The following is a 16,832-nucleotide window of genomic DNA, read 5'->3' on the forward strand; positions in this document are numbered from 1 at the left end:
CCTGCCCTCTCGACTCCCAGACGAGCTCCTCCAGCACCGGTCGGAAGTGTGTCCTCTCTGACCACAGCTGGCGCAGGAGGAGCCTCCTCCGGTACCCCTCGATACGCCCCCCCCCCCTAACTCCATAGGTATGGGAGTGGGAGGGCCAGGAGGTGGAACTGACAGGACCCTTTCTGAACGCCCGCGGGCAGCTAGCAGATTGTCCAGTCGGATCGACATGTTTATGAGTTCATCGAGGGAGAGAGTGGCGTCCCGACAAGCTAGCTCCCTGCGTACGTCCTCCTGGAGGCTGCACCGGTAGTGGTCCATCAGGGCCCTGTTATTCCACCCCGCCCCAGTGGCCAAGGTCCGGAACTCCAGCGCGAAGTCCTGCGCGCTCCTCGTCTCCTGCCTAAGGTGGAACAGCCGTTCACCTGCCGCTCGGCCCTCCGGAGGGTGGTCGAACACGGCCCGGAAACGGCAGGTGAACTCTGTGTAGTGGTCCCTAGCCGAGTCTGGGCCATTCCAAACTGCGTTGGCCCACTCCAGGGCTCGGCCCGTCAGGCAGGAGACAAGGACGCTCACACTCTCTTCACCCGAGGGAGTCGGCCTCACGGTAGCCAGGTACAGCTCGAGCTGGAGCAAAAATCCCTGGCACCCAGCCGCTCCAACGTGCTCCCTCGGGGGCGCGAGACGAAGTGCGCTGGGGCCGGACGCTGCCGGAGGAGTGGGTGGAGTTGGAGGAGGAGCTGGAGGCGAGGTAGGGAGACCACTCCTCTCCCATCGGTCCATTCCAAAACACCAGGTGCATAACAAAGACCGGCCCAAAAACAGGACCCAACCAGTCCGGAGAAAAACAAGAAAATCGCACAAACACGAACAGAGGAAATAAGCCCGCACAAAAGCAGGCGGACATCACCGGCTTAAATAGCCCAACTAAAACCTAAACAAGAAACAGGTGTAACCAATATGACAAAACCTACAGAAAAGGGAAAAGGGATCGGCAACTGCCGAGCACCGCCCGAACAGGAAGAGGAGCCACCTTCGGTGGGAGTCGTGACACAGGCTCTACTGTCCATCATGGATTACAAAAAGAAAAACAGCCCCGTCGCTGACCAGGATGTCTTGCTCCCAGACAGACTAAACAACTTCTTTGCTCGCTTTGAGGACAGTACAGTGCCACTGACACGGCCCGCTATCAAAACCTGCGGACTCTCCTTCACTGCAGCCAACGTGAGTAAAACATTTAAACGTGTTAACCCTCGCAAGGCTGCAGGCCAAGACGGCATCCCCAGCCGCGTTCTCAGAGAATGCGCAGACCAGCTGGCTGGTGTGTTTACAGACATATTCAATCAATCCTTATCCCAGTCTGCTGTTCCCACATGCTTCAAGATGGCCACCATTGTTTGTGTTCCCAAGAAAGCTAAGGTAACTGAGCTAAATGACTACCGCCCCGTAGCACTCACTTCCGTCATCATGAAGTGCTTTGAGAGACTAGTCAAGGACCATATCACCTCCACCCTACCTGACACCCTAGACCCACTCCAATTTGCTTACCGCCCCAATAGGTCCACAGACGACGCAATCGCTACCACACTGCACACTGCCCTAACCTATCTGGACAAGTGGAATACCTATGTGAGAATGCTGTTCATCGACTACAGCTCAGCATTTAACACCATAGTACCCTCCAAACTCGTCATCAAGATCGAGACCCTGGGTCTTGAACCCGCCCTGTGCAACTGGGTACTGGACTTCCTGATGGGCCTCCCCCAGGTGGTGAGGGTAAGTAACAACATCTCCACCCCGCTGATCCTCAACACTGGGGCCCCACAAGGGTGCATTCTGAGCCCTCTCCTGTACTCCCTGTTCACCCACGACTGCGTGGCCATGCACGCCTCCAACTCAATCATCAAGTTTGCAGACGAACTACAGTGGTAGGCTTGATTACCAACAACGACGAGACGGCCTACAGGGGGGAGGTGAGGGCCCTCAGAGTGTGGTGTCAGGAAAATAACCTCACACTCAAGGTCAACAAAACAAAGGAGATGATCGTGGACTTCAGGAAACAGCAGAGGGAGCACCCCCCCTACCCACATCGATGGGACAGTAGTGGAGAGGGTAGTAAGTTTTCAGTTCCTCGGCGTACACATCACGGACAAACTGAATTGGTCCACCCACACAGACAGTGTGGTGAAGAAGGCGCAGCAGCACTACATTACCCATCTCGTATGTACATACTGTACTCTATACCATCTACTGCATCTTGCCATCTTGATGTAATACATGTATCACTAGCCACTTTAAACAATGCCACTTTTATTTGTTTACATACCCTACATTACTCATCTCATGTATATACTGTACTCGATACCATCTACTGCATCTTGCCTATGCTGTTCTGTACCATCACTCATTCATATATTTTTATGTACAGTGCCTTGCGAAAGTATTCGGCCCCCTTGAACTTTGCGACCTTTTGCCACATTTCAGGCTTCAAACATAAAGATATAAAAATGTATTTTTTTGTGAAGAATCAACAACAAGTGGGACACAATCATGAAGTGGAACGACATTTATTGGATATTTCAAACTTTTTTAACAAATCAAAAACTGAAAAATTGGGCGTGCAAAATTATTCAGCCCCTTTACTTTCAGTGCAGCAAACTCTCTCCAGAAGTTCAGTGAGGATCTCTGAATGATCCAATGTTGACCTAAATGACTAATGATGATAAATACAATCCACCTGTCTGTAATCAAGTCTCCGTATAAATGCACCTGCACTGTGATAGTCTCAGAGGTCCGTCAAAAGCGCAGAGAGCATCATGAAGAACAAGGAACACACCAGGCAGGTCCGAGATACTGTTGTGAAGAAGTTTAAAGCCGGATTTGGATACAAAAAGATTTCCCAAGCTTTAAACATCCCAAGGAGCACTGTGCAAGCGATAATATTGAAATGGAAGGAGTATCAGACCACTGCAAATCTACCAAGACCTGGCTGTCCCTCTAAACTTTCAGCTCATACAAGGAGAAGACTGATCAGAGATGCAGCCAAGAGGCCCATGATCACTCTGGATGAACTGCAGAGATCTACAGCTGAGGTGGGAGACTCTGTCTCTGAGGTGGCGCTACAAAGTATTAACTTAAGGGGGCTGAATAATTTTGCACGCCCAATTTTTCAGTTTTTGATTTGTTAAAAAAGTTTGAAATATCCAATAAATGTCGTTCCACTTCATGATTGTGTCCCACTTGTTGTTGATTCTTCACAAAAAAATAGTTTTATATCTTTATGTTTGAAGCCTGAAATGTGGCAAAAGGTCGCAAAGTTCAAGAGGGCCGAATACTTTCGCAAGGCACTGTACATATACTTCATTCCTTTACACTTGTGTGTATAAGGTAGTTGTGAAATTGTTAGGTTAGATTACTCGTTGGTTATTACTGCATTGTCGGAACTAGAAGCACAAGGATTTCACTACACTCGCATTAACATCTGCTAACCATGTGTATGTGACAAATAAAATTTGATTTGATCTAAGGATCCCTCCCTCTTGAAACAGAACCTTACGGAGTCGCAAGCTTCTGTGAATTGACCATTTCACGGCCTATCTACTTTTCAACAGTAACCTTAACTGTCCATTGAAAATCTAACTTTTAGAAGTTAATCCTATACTTAAATAAAACCTAACTCAAACAGACCGTTTCAAAAATGCTTGTATTTCCTCAGAGCGTGATGTCATTCCAACACAGAAAAGCTGCTTTTGAAAATACTTAAAATAAATTGGAAGTAAAACTATTTCACTTATATTGTAATTAATTACCCTATATGACATATTTAATAGAAATATGGAAACACTGGACAGTTACTTTAATACAGTATTGTGGTGAGTATATGATTTTAGCTCAAGTCTAATGATCAGGTTAGAGCATTAGCATTCAAGTACCTTGACTTACTCAATGAAATTATTTGGAACATTTGTCATACTAGCCATTGGTGACATACCTAATGTGTCTTATATTCATCCCATCATCCACTGAAAATATGTTTGCCAGTTCCTTGTGTGTCAGTGACAACACTCACATTATGCATTTCCTTGCCACATCAGACAATCCCAAACTCCAATACAATACTCTTTTTTTTTAATTTTACATTTGTCTCAAACAAATGTCTCTTCCATAAATATGTAGTCTATTTGGGTCATATTCACATATTTTACATTGATCATTTCAGTAATACAGAAAACAGGAAAACGACTATAAATTAGCAATTCTGCTTTGGATCTTTAGAAAAAAAGTTTTTCAAAAACTAAATTTGCCATTTTAGTACACAATACAACACCACTCTGTTCATAGACACACAGTTCAACAGACAGACCTGAAAGATGATGCAAGACTTTCACACAAAAAGACTACTCCTTGGTCAGGTCAATGACAAAAATGTCCAATTCTCTATTTCAATGTAGGCAGCCTACTTGTGTGACAACACAACTCTTCTTTCTGAATCCATTGACATGTCCTTTACATCCATATGCACACTGTTACAATTACTACTCAAGATGCAATTATAATTTCCCCATGAATATGTAAGTTTTGGCATTTTACCAGTAGGCATCAGTTCATGTACTCACGTGAGAACACAAGAATTAACAACAAAAAAAACATTTTTTCCCAACAAGTACATTACAACTGTGGATGACAAGGGTATAAAAATGAATAAAAAAAAGAGAGAATCTATGGATATGTTAATAATATGGTATAGAGACCGTATGGTTTAGAGGCGTACAGCACATTATGTAAACAACTGTGCTGAAATGTACAATATCAACAGCTAGGCTGCCTCTGTGAGCTCTAAAAAGGCTGTGTCCAGCACAGCTTTGAGAGCAGGTTCTAAAGTCCATTATAGTGAGAGAGTCTAAGCAATGTTCATTCAAAAGAGCTGCTCTTTCCCCAAAAGGGCATACCCGTCTCTACGGGCACTCTTCTTCTCTGTGTCGACAGATTCAGTCCCTTTCTGGTCTGACCCTGACCAGTTGATATTTAGTGCACATTCCAGCAGCACTGCACCTTATGTTGCCTGTTTGTCTGGGTGGCTCTTTAACTTGTGGAACTTAACACTGTCAAGCTTTTCAAACCTCTTGCCACAGTGTTCGCAGGTGAAGTTGTAGTGGGCCTCGGGGGTGTGTTTCTTCATGTGCCAGTTGAGAGATGCTCGCTGGCGACACTGGTACCCACAGATCTCACATCTGCAGAAGAGGTAGAGGGGTGGAGGAGGGAGACGAGATAAAGGGGGAAAATGTAAGATGATTCTAATCTGCAGAAAGTGTTTTTAGGAGTGAAATGTAGTCATTTCTGTTTGTGAGACAAAATTGCATATATTGTACAAAACCAAAATATAAAATGTGTAGAGAAAATGAAATACACCGTCTGGGAGTAATAACTTGAGTGGTCAAAGTGTTTTACTCACTGAAGGGGCGTCTCCCCTGTGTGCGTGCGCCGGTGAACCTCCAAGTGATTCTTCCTTTTGAACGATTTCCCACATGTTTCACAGATGAAGTCTCGGACTCCTGCACAAAGTTTGACGAAAAATTCTAATCAAATCAAATTTTATTTGTCACATGCGCCGAATACAACTGGTGTAGTAGACCTTACCGTGAAATACTTACTTACAGGCCCTTAACCAACAATGCAGTTCAATAAATTGCGTTAAGAAAATATTGACTAAATAAACAATAACGAGGCTATATAAAGGGGGTACCAGTACCGAGTCAATGTGTGGGGGTACGGCATCTGCGACAAACTTAGTTAAGAAATGAAGGGACAAGCCCAAGTTAGTTGGGCTTGGGCACGGCCCGGAGGTGCAGAATTCAGATACTTGTAATGTTGAGTCGCCAGGACAGCTCACAACTCATTTAGCCTCTCTGCTGATTGGGGCTCTCAACAATTAGATTTTATTTGGAAGTGGTTCAGAATCCCCATTAGACATTATTACTTAAATCAGTCAGTGTATTTAACAGCCATTGTATTTGGTCATTCTAAATGGCCATTCTACAGACCAGTGTAAAGTTGGGTGATTTTACAACCAGGTCAGCAAATCATTTCACGGGCAGCACGGTTAGATAAGAAGCATCACCCAGTAAAGTTCCATACGGTCAAAACCATTAGCTTTAGAGATGGGTTGACATTCAAAGCGGCATTATATAGTACATATCATAGCAGGATAAATATGAATACATTATTACTAGCTCATGCGCCACTGTACAGTATATCAGTATAGTTTATCAGTATAGTTTGTGCCCACCTGAGTGGATGATCATGTGGCGATGCAGGTGGTTGGACAGATAGAACTTCTTGCCACAGCCTGGGTGGGGGCACACCTTGGTCCTCCCCTTCCTGTGAACCAGATTCACATGATTCTGCAGGGAACATACAAAGAACAAAACGTACATATTATGAATCACAGCATGAAATGGTAGTTACAGCAACATGTGTGCATTTTTATTATCTTTATTCGTAACTTGATGGCACGACAAGGTCAAGGTGTTCCAACTCAAGGCAAAAGCTGAAGAGTAGAGTGCCTAAAATGGCCTATTTACCTGAAAGCTGCTGATGGCTACATAGACTTGACTACAGCCTTCATACGGACAGTGGAACATCTTGAGCATTCCGTCTGCCTCGATGACAGGACCTCGTCTGCTCCTTCTACATCTGAAATAGAAAAGGGAGTGATGCCCATGATTCTTCTACAGAAGTGCTCTGAGGAAGTCAAGATGGGAATGAAAATGGCATGTCCATCTAAGTTTGTCTCTACAAATATGATCCCCATAATTCTCCATGCTGGCCACTCACCTGCTTAGGCCCCTCTGTAGCTCCCTTTCACAGGTGGGCTCCAAGCCATGAGACTCAACACTGGGCTGGAGCAGCTCCTTGTCACTCAGGCCTGAGAGAAAAATATCTCAAACCATTGGAATAGCAAGCTATTCATCATTGATTTTTGTCAATGTCAGTATCCATTAAATCAGCATATACAACATTTACAGCATATTCTAATGCATTGTCTGTTGGTGTAAGCAAAGGCTAAAATACTCTGTGCCAGCAGCCTTTTTTCTACTGTATTATTGACTTGTTAATTGTTTACTCCATGTGTAACTCTGTGTTGTCTGTTCACACTGCTATGCTTTATCTTGGCCAGGTCGCAGTTGCAAATGAGAACTTGTTCTCAACTAGCCTACCTGTTTAAATAAAGGTGAAATAAATTAAATTAAATTAAAAAAAGTACCTGTGATGGATTCTTCCTCTGTCGTCCTAAAGTCTGCCACTGATTGGCACATTTGGTTGTAAGCCACACCCTCTATGACAGTGCAGGTGACCTCCTCCACGTCTCCACCCCCCATGTTGAGCTGGATACCCTCGGATGCCAAAGCCTCATAGCTGGGGCCAGTGATGATGATCAGCTACAAACGACAGGGAGAGGGACATAGGATAGGCTAGATGTTAATATTACTATATAAAGGCAGTGCTTTCAGGGACAACAACTACTTGATTGTGATAAAATTCCAAGACAAATGACTAATGAGTATTTTTCTTAACCTGAGAACCATCCAGAGTTCCTCGCTGGTCCGGTATCTCACAGGTGGTCCCCACAGTCTGTAGTGTCTGAGAATCAAACAGCTCCCCTTGCCCAGGCACCTGCATAGAGGCTGGGACTGGATGGAGGTTGGTCTGAGTGTCTACACCAACTGTGTCACCCATTGTCTGTGTGGTGTCCTGCTCATTGGCTTTGTCCAGTCTGTCAGTTAAGGATGCGGTCACTACAACACACTCATAGCCATCTTGTGATGTACCCACTCCATCTCTTCTCAGGTCCTCCGCCTCCTCCTCTGGGTCGATGTCCTCCCCTACAGCATTGTAACCGGTCTCCTCCTCGTCAGACTCCTGGGCTTGCTGTCTGCCTGCCTCCATCACCACCTCCATCTCCCAGACAGACTGATTCTCAGAGAGATGCTCCCTTAGTGGAGTGTCTTTGGATGGGGCCTCCGTCCCTTGGAGCTGGCTGAGAGCCGTGGCCTGCTCCACCTGATCCATAGTCACCGGGGCTCTGGCCACTTCCAAATCCCCTCCTGCATCTAGGAAAGAGAAGGTTACAGAATACGGATGCATTTAAATACAGGTTACCCTGTTTATGTCAAATCAGTGGTTCCCATACAATTACATGTGACCCAGAGCAATTAAAAGCCAAATTAGTATCTGAATGTACTGTATCTCTTACCAGTGAGCTGTCTGTGGGCATCGGTCTCTCTCCTCCTCCTACCGGTCATGATTCCTCTGGTATCCTCTGTCCTTGTGTCACTATCAACTTCCTCCTCCGTCTCTGTCTCCATCTCAGGCTCACTGGCCCCTCTTGGTGGTGAGGAGAGGTGCTGCACAAATGAATGGTCAGCATCACACTGCCAGATAGCAGAGGTGGAGAATCCAGGTTGGGGTTCCAGAGCTCTGAGCTGCGGTTCATGTGGGCAGGTGTGGGAGTGATCCTGGTACCAGGTCACCATGCTACAAAGGCTAGACACTCTCTCATTTTTCCCTGTAAGAAAATAAGTATCAACAGTGACATAAATGTAATCAATCAATCCCTCATGTAGGGATACTTTTCTTCATGGTTAAGTGGATATAATGCGTTGTTCTTTCTTACCTCTTTTCAGTTTTGTACATACTTCTGGGGCTGTCTTCCTAGCGACCAGGAATATAAATATGACGTTATTGCATGAGGATACTGTGTTAACGTTAAGCACTATTGAGTTGATAGCCGAGCTAGCTAACCCAATTGATTGAAGGAGGTGGCCTGGGGAAGGGACTCACATTTAACAGAGGACGAGAGAGGGGATAAGCTAGCTAAACAATAGTAGTTACTATCTAGTTTGCTATTCTGATTTTATGTATTATTAGTAAACATACCCTCCGTATTTTTGCTGGTATCTCTCCCCGTACGTGGAGTTGAGCAGGATTAGGTACTCGGCAAGTCCAGCGTCACTCAAACTCGTTCGCCGGCGAAGCTCACTCCAAACCTTGTGAGATTCTCCAAGATAAACTCGCCTAACATCATACTTCTTGCGGGACTCGAGGCGTCTTTGTGCTCGGTCAGAATCCGTGAGCCTGGGACGGCCTCTACAACGCCTCAAAATTGATTTTATTTGATCCCCAGCTTCTTCAGCGTCCAGGGGACCCTCTTCTCCTCCATAGTCATCCGCCATCTTGACAACAGCTGTCTGTTGTTGTCATTCCTAGCGGAAGTTGTCTTACAGGAAGTGACACCACTTGGCGGGAAACGAATATGTTCTTTGCAGATCACGCATTGAGCAGAACGTTTTATCAACGATAAACCAAGTTCATACATGTAGATAGATAGCCATAGAAAGATATGGCCGATATTTTGACCCATGTCTTTAGGACATTTATCCAACACAATGGAAAAACGAAGGATTTCAAAATCATCGCACCATCAAAATGCAGTACCTTGGTGGTCGGAGACTGTAGCGTCAACCGTTCGATGCTGCTACTTGCGGCGGTGACGGCTGCCTCTGAATTGGGGCTCAAAGTCTCATTTTTCACTCAGGTTCAAATTCAGAGCCTTCCAGGATCATTGCACGAATCCATGTCCAACCTGAGCCCCGACAATTTGAAGGTAATTAGCTATTTACATACTACTAGGCCTTAATAACAACTACCCAACTAGCTCCCAGCATCTGTGTTATTTGGCACTACCTTGATAAACATGAAATAACACACAGCACCACACTCCCTATTGAAATCATTGGTCAGCCCACTGACCTAACAATGTCTTATGACATCAAGCACTTTTATTTTGTGCCATGTTCAATTGGAAGATGTAGCAAGTTAATTATACATTTGTATGTCCTTTGTTTGTGAGGTAGGCCCAATGATGGAGGCTTATCTCTTCTCACTATTCTGCCTCCTAAGCAGATAAGAGAGCTTGCTCTAAGCACCCCCAATCAGTCACAAGGATGTGCATCACTTATCAGCACAAAACATGTCTGATGGGCCCACTGCCAAGTCCTCCCTAAAAATCAGAGGGAGAAAATGTTTTCCTAAAAAGAACTAAACAAATTGTTCTGATTATTGGCATGAATTTATTGCAGAAAATCACGTTTTCATACCCCAGGTCCTTGGAAGATTTGCTTCAGGACGTGGCCTCTTTGCATGAATCAGCCTCTGGATCTGCTGCCCCTCCGTCGTTGATCATCGTGGATGGACTGGAGGGCTACCTGCGCGGGCCTGGAGTGAGTGGTGGCCTTCAGCAGGCGGAGCAGTCCTCTGCTGCACACATCTCTGCTCTGCTGTATGACACGGCTGCATTTCTCTCACAGACCTTGGAAGAGAGAGCCGCTAGTCTGGCCCCCTGTCGGGTCATAGCCTCGTTCCAGTCCGAGTGGGAAGGGCATGCTGGTGGGGACTCCTCAGACCCTGTCCTCTCAGTGTTAGACCGCTACTTTCAGGTTAGGTGTACCTTGGACCAGGACTGGAACTCTGCCCCTGCTGTAGCAGGACCACAGGACACGTGGCATGTTTACCTCTCTGGTGCTGGGATCACAGAAGCCCCTATTGCTGAGGATGAGGAGGACTCAAGTCTGGCTCGAGAATGGCGACTGGTCATTTGCCCCAATCGCTCAATGGAGTTTACAATGGTTTGAAATCTATTAAATTACTTACTAGTGGACAAAGAAGAAATAAGACATGCAAAAAAAACTATATACTTATATTAAACAATTGCATTCCCAAAGACAGATGCAAGGGGGACAGTTTTTTTTCCCCCCAATGCACAAAATGGTTTTCACTAGTGTATACAAAAGGTTTTCAGCAAGGTTTTTGTGTGAATTAAACCACTCTGACCGAATTGTACTGTTCCTGACTGCTCTGGCACAATATAATTTGAGTCAGTTCTCCCTTGCCCTGTTGTCTTCTCTCCTACACAATGTGACTTCACATTCAACCATTCAATTCTAATTTACATTACTTTTCTGTCTAACTGTTTTGCTTGTGGCGCTTTCTAAAATCATTTGTAGAGGGAAGATTAGGCTGATGTTATAGACGGGACAGCAGAGAACATCACGAAAACGATGTGCACTCTTCAATGGGGCAGAAGGCTGTGTGTTGTCATTCTGGATGGCCAGATAGCTAACAACAATGGCCAAGTGGCTCGTTTCAGCTAGTTTTATCTTGTTCTTGATACCATGTCTTGTTTTGACTGATGTCACGTCTACGCTAATATGGCAAACAGTTGCTAGCTAGCTAACTATGTATTTGAGACAACAAGTGCTCATTGTACAACCTTTATGTTTTCAATAAACATTGGACATGAAATATAGTGTACATGTTGTCAACAATCTAAGCCAATCCCGTTGATTTTGCCACATAGTTGTGCACGCGTTGGTTTTATTGCTAAACAACCAACCCATCTATAGATATTAGCTATCAGGGGCAATTAGAATGTCTCCCCACGTTTTTCTCAACTAAAGGACAACAAGAACATCAGTTTACAAGCATTTCAATACACCCGCAATAACATTGCTAAATATGTGTATGTGACCAATAACATTTGATTTGCTTTAATGCCATACATTTTTAAATCATATTAGTACAAAAAAAACCATTGAAGATATCTAATATGGAAGCACATCAGAATTGATTAACATTTGTTATATTTCAGGCATATTGACATTTTTGTTGACCATAAAGAGATACTGAGTTACAGAAATGTTTGTCAGAAGTTCCGTATAGGTAATCATCACAGTATTATCATAACATGTAATGAAAAAGTCAGGAAACATTCACCAGTTTGTTTAGAAATGAACACTGAAAATAACTGAAAACTAAAGGGTTTAAAGATAGACAAATTAGGAACTAATTAATATTCTAAATGTTAGTAAACAAAAAATAAACATGTTTGATTGGAGCCTTTTCTAAACAAATGTTCACTGGTTGTTTTTAAAAGATTTTCCCTTATTTACTAGCCTATGTTCTATAACTGTGTTCTGTGAGGGGATTGTGTTCCTTATTTTCTCTGGACAGATCAGAACCTCATCTCATTATGGTAAGATTTAGGTCAGTCATATAAGGAAATTGTTGTGAACTTCACTTGTTATGACGTCCAATGCCCTTTTCCCCAATGCCCAGGCTACTCAACTACTGTCCACATTCTAAGGAACGGGATGATACCACTATCTTGGCAAAGAAACAAAACATGAAACGGATTTAACTTCTTTAGGAAAACAGCCCTAATGTTGAAAGCAAATCATTTTGCTGTCATCCAGAGTCACATTTATTTATTTTCCAAGCTATTGCGCACAATATTATTTTTACATACAGCGGGTTTTTAAAGGACCGAAGAGTTTCATCTGCATTGTGTTTCCATTTTGCCATGAACAAAAATATTGCGATACTCTACCACCCTCAATCTCAATTCTGGACCTCAAAGCCAGTTCACTCCAGGTGTGTGTAATTAATTATCAGGTAGAACAGAGAACCAGCAGGCTCCGGACCTCGTAGGGTCAGAGTTGAGTATGCTTGCCCTACCACATTGAATTGTCATATCCACATGTGTCGATGTAAACAACTCTTTTTCACCAATGGAACAACTTAAAATGTGACAACGTTTTTTCAATCTACTCGTACATTTAGCCAAATCACAATTTTTGTTTGTTGGGTGGGAGGAATTACCTACATTTTCAACAAACTGGTGTTTATTTAAACCCCAAAAAATGTCATTTGAATTATTTACAGTTTCAACAATTATGGCCTCTCAAAATGTATGATAATATGTAAGATTCAATGAGGTGACAATTAGATATACAAATATACAAACATTCATACACTGGAACCATCATGACTTTTACAACCTTTGTTGATCTATGCATTGCAAGCAAGAGGTGTACAATAGCATCATACTGAAATGTGACACATTGCCTAAACACATTCCTGCACATCCTACAGTACCTCTTCATTCTCGCAGGAGCTTCATGTTAAGACCATGGTTACATCTTAGTGATACTCTTGTACAATACACAATAGACAAACACAATATAAGTGTCAACATTATCTAGTTATTCCAATAAAAATATAGAAAATAACCTTATAAATTGACCTACAAGATCCAGTGATTTAAGAATATACACATTACACGTGTTGTATAATATCAGCTTTAGAGTGTTTCAGTTGGTCATGTATTTCTCAAACAGCTGCCTTCTGATTGAAGGGATATTGTGAGAATGAGCATGTGACATCCAAAGGATTACGAAATCCTTATCAGGGATACCTTTGACTTTTCCTCACCAAAGCCTTTGAGCTTAAATGTTGCTTTGTCTGTTATCTCATAGTTATGAGAGTAGCCTACACCCTGGCTTTTTACATTCCACTGACAAGAAGATGGAGTCCATGTAGAAGCCTTGGCCAAACATCCCAACTGTTTTTCAGCTTCAATGGACCTTTAAGCCTCAGTTCATAGCCTGTTACATAGCTTAGCCTTAATTCAGAATGCAAAGTGGATGGGCGTACCTATGGGTCTTCTGTGTGCAGGGATCTCGTTCTTGTACTCATTGGTATAGATAACTCCCTTCCCAATGTCATCGATCTTACTCGAGCTCATCGGACTGTAATCCATGGAGACGCCTGAGTCGGCCACTGCCATGTAGGTGTACCCGGGGCCTTTGGGCGGCCAGGTGTGGTTTGGGTACTCAAAACTGGACTGGGACGAGAGGCGGCCCAATCCTGAGCTCTGTTGGAAGGAGCCCAAGTCTGATCGAGATTCAGAGGATGTCCTTCCAGAGGCAAAGAGAACCTGCAGGGGCAAGGTTTCTTCCAATATGTCGTCCAGAAACTCCTCCCCACTGTGGTTCTGAGCATTGAGGGTGACATAGGCATCATGGGACTCCAGTAGAGAAGACTGGGTCCAGGGTGCAGGGTGCTGATGAATAGCCCGGAGCTGGTCCATCGGCCAGTGCTCCTGGGGGGTTTCTCTCCACCCCTCCAATGCAGAATCCACCCTCTTTAGCTTCTCGTCTTCATCCTCCTCACCAAGTGCCTCTGAGGCCTTGGGTGGCAAAGCGGAGCTGGGTAAGGCGGGACCAAGGCTAACCTCTGAGAGCACCTCTAGTGGCGCAGGGAATTCCTCGGAGTAGAAGTAGGCTGGCCTCAACCATAAGCCTCCAGTGCTGTGGCCCAACCACTCCTATTGACAAACCAAATGAGAGAGGTTCAGGAGTCTGCACTAATATTGAGTCAAGATGAACAGACTACGATACACACAAAATATATAGATAAACACTGCACAGGGTACTTCATACCGAGTTTCATATTCCAAGGATGCGAAGACTAATACTGGATTTATTTGTCTCACCTGGAAGTCACCGCCATAAACCTTAAAGAGGCCTTGGAACTTGCTTTCAGGGGTGGGAATGATTGGCCAGATCTTCTTCAACAGGAACCTGAGGACAATATTGTACAGCCTTATTCCATAAATACACCACTGAGGATGTCTCTACAAAGGAGATCACTAAAGAGTGTAGTTACAGTGGTAGACTAAGAACATTGGAAACTTGTTGTTTATGGTAACTGACCTGCGATGAGACATGAGCACAAGGAGAGACAGCAGGGTGAGGACGAGAGAGATGATGAGACTCAGGGACACGATGAGAGGGTCCAAGTCTGCAAATAAGATAACACATCAACAAGGTTACACCAGGGATGAAATCCAAGGGAGGGATCCCTCACAAATAGAACAAAGGTGTTGAGCTCACGAGACATGCACATTATTTTTGTGAATGTTGCTGCAGGAGAAAGAAGCTTACCACCAGGCATTGTTTCCATCAGTACCGGGTCAGTCCAGGCGCTCCAGTAGCCGCTGTAGCTGATGCCGTCCAGTTTGACACGAATGCGCACCTTGTACTTAGTGCCTGACTGCAGACTACGCAAGATGAGCTCAGAGCTGGCTTGCACCTCCTCCACCTGAAGACGAGATGATAATGCATTGTCATTAACACATCTCTGCCGAAGGCCAAGAAAGGAACAGCACCATTATTCACAAGAACTTCAAACGTTTCTCTTGTCTGGTAAAAAACTTCTACCTCTGATATGAGTGTGTGTTGTTCATACCTTTCCAATGTGGCTCCCTGCCATGGCGTAGCTGACCTCGTACATCATGCTGTCACCCATGTACTTGAGAGAGGGAGGCAGCCAGCTGGCCTTCAGCTGCCCCTGCGTCCCTGTACTCGTCAATGTCAGATTGGCAGGCGGGTCTAACAGGACTGACACACAGACATGAGAAGAAAATGTCATTCCTAAATCCTGAGAAAAAACAAATTGAATAGTTCCCAAAAGTTACCCACAACCAAAACTCTATAACTCACAGACAAGTTCAATGAAGAGACTGCGGTTGTGGATCAGCAGGTCGTCCCGAAACACCCGGATGTCAAGGGGCACAAATAATTGAGTCTGGGACAACCTGCAAAAATACAGCCTCTTGCCACCTGCTGCTGGTAGGGCAGTTACGGAACACTCACTGCTGTTCTCATTCCTGCAGAGGAGGAGAGACATTTGGATTGTTTACACTATGTATAAAGTTTCTAGGCTAAATGGAAAATTGAGGTGATCATTCTTCAAAACACATCTTCATAGCAGGTAGCAACCTTCTACCAAGACAAGGTGAGAGAATATGGTACACGTAGCAGCAATTATTAACGGAGCGCTTTGCTTGATCATGACATACTGGTATGTGTATATGAATGAGTATTGGTCAGCAGAGCCAGCCCTTTCCTCATCCTCCTCCCAGATGCAGGTGAGGTCTGACATCCCTTCAGCAAAGCACTTTGGATTCTCTGGCTCAGCGTGGAGCAGCAGAGCCACTGTGTGGATAAGGGAGGGAAGTCTTAGTCCACAAGGAAAATGTGTGTTGGGGCATTATTGGTTTGAACAATTTAGTAAACACAGGTGAAGACTTAAAGTCTCCAAACAGCTCCAGAGGAATGACTATTGCTGATTAGTGATTATTCTAACTATTTTTAACAGCTATTAAATTCACCAAATTGTGCGAGGAAACACAAACCTTTGACAATTGATAACCTGTCTCTATCTTAACCCAAATCTAAAACACCAAACATATTATGTTGAAATACAAAATATAACATGATTGAAAATCAGCGTTGTAATTGTAAACACTTGTGTTACAGAAGGTGAAGAAAACAAGTAGGCTATTTGGGAAAATGTGTCCTACCTTTAGTTTCCAAAGCTTGTGCACCATGCACGATGGACGTTTTCTGAGCGCAAAATAATACACAAAATACCAACAGCTTATTCAGGTTATCATTTGTCATCTTTTTGTCTCCTCTGAGAACAAAGCGGCCTAGGCGTTCTGTTGTACTGCATAACTGGTAGGCGACCAGCTCCAAACGTCTGTTTTTTCCATCTCGCTTCGTGACAGTCTGTCTCCGAGATACTATGGATAGTGCAACACAGTTGTGCGTGCATCATAGGAGATAAGGTGAGCGAGTGACAAGCCAAGCTGTTTACTTTTTACTCAAGCCCAACTGTAGAGGTGGAGCATACAAAAACATTTCACTCATGTCTGTGGGCGGGACTAGAGTAAGGTTACAACATGCTTCCAACAGGACAATATGTCCCACCAAACCACAGGGAACCTTGGAGTAAGCTGGGGGCCACAACACAACTCTAAGTGACAACTGCATTTAGTTATAGTGGGCTATTTTTTCGCCATGCATAATTGAGGTTCCTTATTGTGAGGAACAAAGGAGGCACGTGTCAGACATACACAGGTAATAGGGTAGGCCTAATAA

General features: G+C 44.2%; 3 protein-coding genes across 3 annotated transcripts; 1 reads left to right on the top strand and 2 right to left on the bottom strand.

The window, feature by feature from the left end:
• Positions 1–4,099: 4,099 nt before the first annotated feature.
• Positions 4,100–9,340, bottom strand: LOC139364870 (zinc finger protein 653-like). Its single transcript, XM_071102047.1, has 10 exons — positions 8,926–9,340; positions 8,663–8,700; positions 8,243–8,554; positions 7,564–8,099; positions 7,253–7,427; positions 6,823–6,913; positions 6,570–6,681; positions 6,275–6,389; positions 5,441–5,540; positions 4,100–5,219 (listed from the first exon to the last, which is right to left on the bottom strand). The coding sequence occupies exons 1-10, from the start codon at positions 9,219–9,221 to the stop codon at positions 5,042–5,044; spliced, it is 1,953 nt and encodes a 650-aa protein (XP_070958148.1). The 5' UTR covers positions 9,222–9,340; the 3' UTR covers positions 4,100–5,041.
• LOC139364872 (ATPase SWSAP1-like) lies at positions 9,006–11,957 on the top strand. Its single transcript, XM_071102049.1, has 2 exons — positions 9,006–9,652; positions 10,128–11,957. The coding sequence occupies exons 1-2, from the start codon at positions 9,389–9,391 to the stop codon at positions 10,677–10,679; spliced, it is 816 nt and encodes a 271-aa protein (XP_070958150.1). The 5' UTR covers positions 9,006–9,388; the 3' UTR covers positions 10,680–11,957.
• On the bottom strand, positions 10,728–16,569 carry LOC139364871 (erythropoietin receptor-like). The gene is made up of 8 exons (XM_071102048.1): positions 16,253–16,569; positions 15,749–15,884; positions 15,390–15,556; positions 15,136–15,287; positions 14,832–14,988; positions 14,601–14,688; positions 14,381–14,468; positions 10,728–14,212 (listed from the first exon to the last, which is right to left on the bottom strand). Exons 1-8 carry the CDS (start codon positions 16,350–16,352, stop codon positions 13,514–13,516), a joined length of 1,587 nt encoding a protein of 528 aa, XP_070958149.1. The 5' UTR covers positions 16,353–16,569; the 3' UTR covers positions 10,728–13,513.
• Between the last annotated feature and the right edge of the window lie 263 nt (positions 16,570–16,832).

Source organism: Oncorhynchus clarkii, chromosome 13 (genome assembly GCF_045791955.1).
Source record: "Oncorhynchus clarkii lewisi isolate Uvic-CL-2024 chromosome 13, UVic_Ocla_1.0, whole genome shotgun sequence".
Classification (NCBI taxonomy): Eukaryota; Metazoa; Chordata; class Actinopteri; order Salmoniformes; family Salmonidae; genus Oncorhynchus; species Oncorhynchus clarkii.